Source organism: Polistes fuscatus, unplaced genomic scaffold (genome assembly GCF_010416935.1).
Source record: "Polistes fuscatus isolate 324 unplaced genomic scaffold, CU_Pfus_HIC Scaffold7, whole genome shotgun sequence".
Classification (NCBI taxonomy): Eukaryota; Metazoa; Arthropoda; class Insecta; order Hymenoptera; family Vespidae; genus Polistes; species Polistes fuscatus.
Genome location: NW_025113151.1, coordinates 1,019,856 through 1,028,414, shown reverse-complemented (window position 1 = coordinate 1,028,414; position 8,559 = coordinate 1,019,856). Strand labels below are relative to the sequence as shown.

Here is an 8,559-nt window from a genome sequence, read left to right as displayed (position 1 = left end):
AATTTTGGAAATATTAATTTTTCAAAAAATACCAACAATGATAACAGCGCAGTAATAGTAAAATCATTTTTTGCAAGTAACAAAAAATATTATTTATACTTGACACTGCATTATCTCATTTTATATAAATAAAAAAAGAATTATGAAATTTCTTGTTTAAAAAAGATAAATTTCGTTTAATAATAAATCTCTTCCGCTTTTTTGTTTATTCAGCATCTTTCTTATCGATTGTGTAAGCTAGATACGTGTACCTTATCTTGATAAGCAAATTAAACTCTGCTGAGTCAACAGTAGATAAGGTAGTAAACGTGTTCCCGTCGATAAATAATATTTTGTAGATTCTTATCATATGATAAATATAATTCTATTATTAAATATATAAACTAAATAAATCTTCAATGTTTTACAATAAGAAGAAAACTTTAAATAATTATTAAATTATATTTAAAATATGTAATATAATAAAATAGTAGAAAATATACATCTTTATAGATCAATAAACGTATTAATTTATCTGTTCATCTTAATAATATTACGTATGAATGCATCAAAAATTGTTTACAACAATGATTAATACTAGCAAAAATATTTTTTATTATAAAGAGTATTACAAATATATTGAATACTGAATCGATTCTAATGATCTAAGAGATTCGTTAGAAGATTCGTTAAAAAGAAATACAAATGGATACATTGTATCCATTGTAAAACTGACACATTAATCCAAAAGTATCTTCTTAGAAAAATCAATTTATCATTTATATCGAACATATCTTAGAATCATTCTTATTCTTAAGTTTACGTAGAAATATATTATATTCAATTTGAAAGATATAAATGTGTGTATATGTATATAAAAATGTACAATATATTTTGAACGCACAAAACAATGTTTTTAAACGATTTTACTTTTTTAAAGTAAATAAATGAATAGCAGCGTTATATAACAAAATCTGCCACCACCTCAGATCTATTTTATATAAACAATGAACGCAAAGCAACTCTTGCATAATATTTAAAGCATATCAAAGAGAGTATATATGAACGGTAAAAGGATGCCTACTTTAAACCAAGCTGTGTTGAATATAAATTTCAAAAACCACCAAATAAATCCATATAATAGAACTTGAAAGGCTACATGAGCCATCTGCAATCTGTATAAAAATATATTTAGTTATAAAAAAGAAAGAAAAGAAAAAATTCAACAATGCAAAGTGCATTTTATTGATCATACTTACTTCTTCTGTTTCAAACGCGCTTTGTCAATTGTTTCATTAGATTCCTTACTTAGATATTTTCTACAACCTATTACCAGATCTAGGAAGTAATCATCCCAAACTAATGTTTTAATGTTCAGATAGAAATCTTCCTCATCTTCCTTGGTTAAAGAATTACTTAAATTCATATAATTTGGATTGTGAAACTTCCATTCCGTAAAAATGAATTTTTCCAGACGATCTAATGATTTATTAATGTTCCTGTGCATACGTAATAATCTGAAATATGTATAAACATTATTTATTAAATAATTTCTATAATTTATTACATAAGAATTTATTAAATTATACTTTTTAAAGCTTACATCGGACGTTTTCCACTAAAACGACTAAGTGTGTCCATTATCACTGCAGGAATTATATGTACGAAAAAGGCAGCAAATTTAAATAAGAATATTGAGCTAACAAATTTGAGATTAGGATACCAAACAGCCTTCAACAATGGAAAATCGCGTAGAAATGTTGTTATTTTCGACTCTATGCTTTCCCATTTAAAAGGATTAGTTGTACTAGATGTACAATGATATACTTTTACGTCAGTCCCACTGAAATAAGTAAAAAACATATTTAATACGATTAATCTTGCTATCAAATTTATTAATTTAAATTTAAGTTACCCGTCACGATTAACAGCATAAGCAGCAGTAGCAATAGTATTTGAAACAACATCTACTGGAATGTAATCGTATATTAAATGTTTAGCGATAGGTAACCTCCGTACAACTCCCATACTAGCACCCATGATAAAGCCCGTTGGCCCATTTTTTGATATGGTCCATCCAGGTTCTGGCTCCTTCCAGGATCCTACAACTATGACCATAAAAGACATTTATGAATAAAATTATACTACAACCTTTACTTTAAATAATTAAAAACACAGTTCAAAACTTACTCATAGAAGGTCGTACTATCGCAGATGGCAAGGAAGCATTACCTACTTCATGCTCGGCTAGATGTTTGGTAAATGTGTAAGGATTAGGATGATTTCCTAATATTTTAGGTGTCTCTTCTTCCAATTCTTTTTCGCTAAACTCTTCTACCATCTTTAATACTTCCTTAACGTCAGCTGGAGCTGGATAAATTTTTTCATCTACGTCAAACAGCATCGAATTAACATACGCACTGGAAACATGGATGAAAGCCTAAAATAAATAAATAATTGTGTAATAAAAAGACAAATATAGATAAAGAAAAGAAAGAACAACAAAATTCATTGTTGGAATATGTTAAAAGTAACTTTTTAAGTTCTGGTTTACCTTGAGATTTTTTATTTCATGACACAACTGAATAACTCTGCGAGTACCCAGCAAATTAATGTTAACATTTGTTTTCAAGTTAGCTTCAAAATCCAAAGAGGCAGCAGAGTGTATGACAATCTCTACATTTTCTGTAATCTTTTTCCTGTCTTCTTCTGACAAACCAAGATTTTCTTCGCTGACATCGCCAGTAACAGCAATTAATTTCTTAAGATACTCCGCTTTTGGTCCATTTTTCAGTCTATTAAAAATCTAACCGAATGAAATGAAAAAAGATAAGTTTTCATTTAATACACCAAATAGATAAATAGAAAAGCAAATGAGAAATTAAAAAACAATAATATACCGGATTCTCCGTTAACTCGTCCAGTCTCTTCTTAACTGATTTGTCCTTTTTATTTCTCATAAGCAAATAAATATTCTCCAAACCAGGGCATGCTCGGAGAAGCTTTTCAATCAAATTAATACCAAGAAATCCAGTTCCACCAGTTAGAAAAATGCTTTTCCCGTTGTAAAACTCTCGCACTGACGTTTTCTTCTCTAACGTCATTTTTTCTATTTTTATTCTTTGATTTGTTTTATCAACGAGTTTAATTATCAATTATTTAATTGCAATCGTCTATAGAAAACTTATCACTCTTTATAAAAGTTGCTAAAAAGAAAAGGAACAAAATAAAATGATTATTGATAAGAAAAACAATCTGACAATTCACGTTGGTTAATTCGAAAATGTAGAACAAAATGGAGTCAACTATATTCGAATACCGGTCTTTTCTTACTGTCTCTTGGAATCTGTAGTTAGAACTGAAAACAAGTTTGCCTCTCTTCTTTCTAAACGCGAAGCAAAACGAACTTGATGGTGGGGATAAAAGAAATTTATACACGTACACTAACTCAAATATTGATTACCATACGTCATCCAAGTCGCTAGACAGACTAGTTAGTTGTGTAAAAAGCAGGGGTTCTTAGTCGCATCCTTATCATTTATTTAAATAAATATGAGATCAATTTTGTTTTGTCTACTATCTATTCGAATGATATAATGGTAAATATATGAAACAAAAATTCAACAGTCAAGAGATAATTAAATTATTATATTTACTTGATCGATAATGTCGTAATCTACTATTATCTTTTCTTGATTCATTGCTTTGAATATAGTTATGAATTAATAATCTATTAAAACTATCAATAATATCGATATTTTATTTTATACAATCATCATGGTGATTATTTATTATTGTAAATATAATGACAAGGAATTAAAAAGAGTAGTTTTGAAAATAATAACATTAATTACAGACTGCTTAATATTATAATAATAAAATAAATGATAGCATGACATTGCGAATTCGATAAATCTAATATTTATGTGTCTGAATACAATATGTATGTGAACATTTAAATTTTAAATAGTAATTAATAAAAAATGTTATCTACTATACATTGCATTAATTAACTTAATTGTGCAAGCTGCAATTACGATATTAATTACTACGTAATTACGGGGTTTTATTCACAGGAATGTAATTTACAGAACTTGGGAGAAATTATATCCAAGAATCTTCTATAATTCCGTGTGATTATGTAATAATATTTAGATTAATATTGATAATAAATATAAATTTAAGTAAATTCTATATACAATGTTATAGTAATATATCATAGGATAATATAAATTTCGAACAATTTGTTGAACATTTCTTTTTTGTAATTTTCATTCTGTTTACTATTTTTTTTTTCTTATAAATAGAAACGTAACTTTCAATTATAGACTTTTTTTTCAGAATTGTTTGTTTCTTTTTTCATTTCATGAATATATCACGGAGAGAATATGATTTTGATGAAATAAAATGAAAATATTATAAATGCGTACGCACGGTAGGAAACAAACATTCCAATTATTGCACAAGCGACAAAAATGCATCGTTTTTACTTATGTATTATTCATGTTATCACATCTTAATAATTTGTAATAATTTAATAAAGATTAGAGAAAGACGTTATTGATAGGAAATAGTATTAAAGGTCTACTATTATCTACTATTTATTCAAAGAAACAGTGTTCTATTTATAAATTTGTGATAGAATATAGATAATGTTATTATGCATTCTCAAAAGAATCATTCGATTATTCATTTTAGAAGTTATTTGTCACAATTTCAATACTTGAAAAAATATTAATAAATCTTTAGAAAATATTATATATGCGAAAATAGGTAGAACGTTTAATAAAGTTCTGTATTCATCTACGGTAATACAACCGGAATACATTCCTGAAAAGAGAAAGAACGCAAATAATATATAATAGAAGAAGAACAGTGTCTCTCAACTGTTTCCAATCAAATTTCATTCATATATTCTCATAACAATTAGTTATCATATCCTATTTGAATGAATGTGAATAAATTTATCGCTAAATATAAATTACTTTATTTTCATCGTATGAATAAAATTAATATTTAATTGAATTAATTGAACTCTTAATTCCTCTTATATTTTAAAATCATCGTTGTCTTAATATTAAAATTAATGGTATTAAATTTAAAATTTATAATTTTAATTCTCTAATTAATTTCTTCTAGTAAATTTTCTAGTTCAGTATTATTCAATGTTAAATCTGAAAAATATTATTTGTATAAGCCTTTGAAATATATATTGTAATTTTGGCTATGTATAGTCTTTTATATTTTTATTTTTCAACTGTCAATTCATCAAATAAACGCTTCCGCATCAGAAAGATAAAAGTAGAGAATACGGACTTTGAACCTAACGCGTTATAAAGACCATGGACTTTGTTATACACATAAATATTAAAAAATATTGATGAGTGAATAAAAATCAGATAGTGAAAAAAATCTAAAAAAAAAGCATTTACATTACAAGTTTTAAAGAATAATATAAAACTATATGAGTTCAGAATAACAAAAGTAATCCGAGTAAAGTAAAAATGCTAATTTATTCGAAAATAAATCTTTTAAATGATCTCCATATATTAACATACTCACTATATCTATATATATGTGTCTAAAATCGGTCGATTCGATGCAACAAAAGGCCCGAAATGTATCAGGAACACATGATGATACAGGAGGTATCCGAATTCATCAGATGAAAGTATTTTATATAGCCGCTAGATGGCGTCAGGGGTATAATTCTGAATTGATTTTTTGTTAGTACTGCTCTTTCTTGCTAGATGGCGCCAGAGGTACAATTCTGTATTGATTTTTAGTACTGTTCTTTTTTATTAGATGGCGCCAGCGGTGTATTGTCTTCTATTAAATAGTTCCGGCTTTTTTTGTTAGATGGCGCCAGCAGTGTACTGTCTCCTGTAATATAGTTCCGGCTTTTTTTGTTAGATGGCGCCAGCAGTGTACTGTCTCCTGTAATATAGTTCCGGCTTTTTTTGTTAGATGGCGCCAGCAGTGTATTGTCTCCTGTAATATAGTTCTTGCTTTTTTAATTAGATGGCGCCAGCGGTCTATTGTCTTCTGTTAAATAGTTCTGATATTTATTGTTAGATGGCGGTACTAGTTTATTTTTTTTTTAATAGTTCTGTTTTTTTTTGTTAGATGGCATTAAAGTTGTTTTTTATTTTTATTTTAATTAATTTATAAAGTCCTTATTAATTTAAATATAGTTACATTATTTATTCTTGCATCGATATACATTTTTGATTATTATATATATTTACATTTTTGGATTACTATTCTTTTTTTATCAAGCATTCTGTAAATTATTTTCTAATTTTTTTAGTATACATAATCTATTAGTTTAAAACTGCTGATTAGAACTAAATAAGTATTTTGTAACATTATTATAATATTTTATTACAATACAATTTACTTTTTTTCTAATGGTGTATCGTAATGCAAAGTTTGTATCAATTTAATATCTGCCACTAAGATATCCACAGTCTAAGAATAGAAAGAAAGTAAAATTTATTACACGCATTCTCATATTAAAGAGATAAGTGGCTTACATTAGTACAAACACGTCTTTTTCTTTGACTTTCCACAGTCCACAATTCATGGCTATTTAATATAGCAGCTTGAGGTATATCTTCGATATATAATCTACAAAAAAAGTAAAAAAAAAATGTATTTAATGGATATTGTCTTCTTAAAGGATACATGTAATTTTAATATAAACATAATTTCTGTATATACTCACTGAAGAAGACCATACAATTGATCGTGAATCAAATTAATCGATGGAATTGTAATTATTATATTAAAATGCACGACAGTGGAAGCTTGAATAATACCACTTGCAGGTATTATATAAAAGTAATTCGTTAAATTTTCATTTTCAACTTCATTTTCTTCGTTAACTTGCACATGACGTTTATCCCAATGAAAGAACACATACATTTGGCTGCGCATAGAATATAAAATGTAAGAATTCATTAATTCCAATACAATAATGATTCAGGAGCACTGGAAATATTTAAAATATTTTTTACCCAGTATTAGTTATAGATATCTTCTTGTTTATAACTTCAAACTCACTCGATAAGTTTGTTTGTAAATTTAAATGATAGTGAGAAACAGCTTTTGCATCGATCTTTGTCAAAAATAATTTTGTCTCATTTGATTGCTGGAAAAATATTTTTTTTAAAATAATATATAAATCTTTTCTAAAATATACTTACACTGTTAATTTGCAAGATCTGTGGCTCGTAGATAATACCATCACCGATTAATTCAATAGATTTAATAGAATAATTGTCACTAATGATGTATAATGTTTCGACCTGAAAATGATCATTATATTATTTAAGATTCTTTTGATATATACATTTTGCTCAAAATTACGTGCACTCCGTAAGATTCAGGAAAGAAATATATATGAACAAATACATCCTCTTGCGTCTTCAAAACAAAATATGCTGGCCATACAGCAAAATATTGTAAAGTTAGTATATTAATATCTGTGATATCCTATAGAAAGAAATGATTATTTATTATTTTTTTATCATAATAATTATTAGAATATGTGTAAAAAAATGACTTACTTCTATAAACATACTATACCAATCGATTTCACTTATTACAATGAACTTTCCATCCGTTCCAGTGTTTCTAAATCTAATTTGAAATGAAACCTGTTCGCCAACAAAACACTTTCCGCAATCAAAAATCATGTTGGAGTAATCAACATTTTTTAACAATCTTTCACTGTAATAATATTTATCAAACTCATTGATAGTACTAGAATACTGAAAAAGAATAAGATTTTATATATTAGGAATTAGAAGATATATGAAATAGAATATTAATAATATTATACTTGGGTTGTATATGATTCCCATGAATCACTGGACATCGTAATGCTCCGAGTTGAATACAAATTTTGTATCTGCAATTCTACATGATGCAAATGTGGTACAATTATTTCTAAAAGTACATAGATGCATTAGACAACGTTCTAACAATACAATGTATGATTTATTATATATAAAAAAGGAAAAAACGATTACTTTTCAGTATAGGAGGATTTCTAGTACATTGTAATTTAATATTAATAGGTTTTCCGTATTGAACGTATACATTAATCATTTCTTCCTTCTCACAGAAATCTTCGGTATAAAAATAAATAATTAACTTAACTTGCATTCCTGGAGCGATAAAATTACTTTTTAGGTTTTTATTTTGTACTTCAACTTGAAATTTAGATTGCCAAGTCGTAGGCTTTATTTGAAATCTTGTTAGATAATTACTCTTGTTTGTTAATATTACTTTTTTCTGTAAGAAAAATAACATAAATTTTGTAATTACAGTTGTAATAGTTACAACCAGAACGTGTCTATATCCAATATAAATATGATGAAAATAATTTAATATTATATACGTACTCTGTATAAAGAATATTTTTGAAAATTATGGAAACAGACGTGATCAGGATTTGCTATTAAAATGGATCTATATGATTCTGCTTTATATGTACTTTTTCTGGTTTCTTTAAATATAGTGCAATTCATTTCACTTTGTTTTCTATAATAATTTCTGCATTAATATAAAATT

At 26.6% G+C, this 8,559-nt stretch overlaps 1 protein-coding gene and 1 long non-coding RNA gene across 3 annotated transcripts; one reads left to right on the top strand and one right to left on the bottom strand.

Moving 5' to 3' along the window:
- Positions 1-890: 890 nt before the first annotated feature.
- Positions 891-3,455, bottom strand: LOC122524184 (putative fatty acyl-CoA reductase CG8306). Of its 2 annotated transcripts, none has more exons than XM_043646290.1 (8): positions 3,299-3,455; positions 2,880-3,185; positions 2,534-2,785; positions 2,170-2,419; positions 1,895-2,087; positions 1,583-1,822; positions 1,239-1,496; positions 891-1,154 (listed from the first exon to the last, which is right to left on the bottom strand). In XM_043646290.1, exons 2-8 carry the CDS (start codon positions 3,081-3,083, stop codon positions 1,016-1,018), a joined length of 1,536 nt encoding a protein of 511 aa, XP_043502225.1. In that variant the 5' UTR covers positions 3,084-3,185; positions 3,299-3,455; the 3' UTR covers positions 891-1,015. The 2 variants fall into 2 exon arrangements, with proteins under 2 accessions (XP_043502225.1, XP_043502226.1); XM_043646291.1 differs by having other exon boundaries at positions 3,313-3,455.
- Positions 3,456-6,225: 2,770 nt separating this feature from the next.
- Positions 6,226-6,979, top strand: LOC122524146. The gene is made up of 2 exons (XR_006305476.1): positions 6,226-6,589; positions 6,662-6,979. It is a non-coding gene; the product is annotated as an uncharacterized LOC122524146 (long non-coding RNA).
- The last annotated feature ends 1,580 nt before the right edge of the window (positions 6,980-8,559 follow it).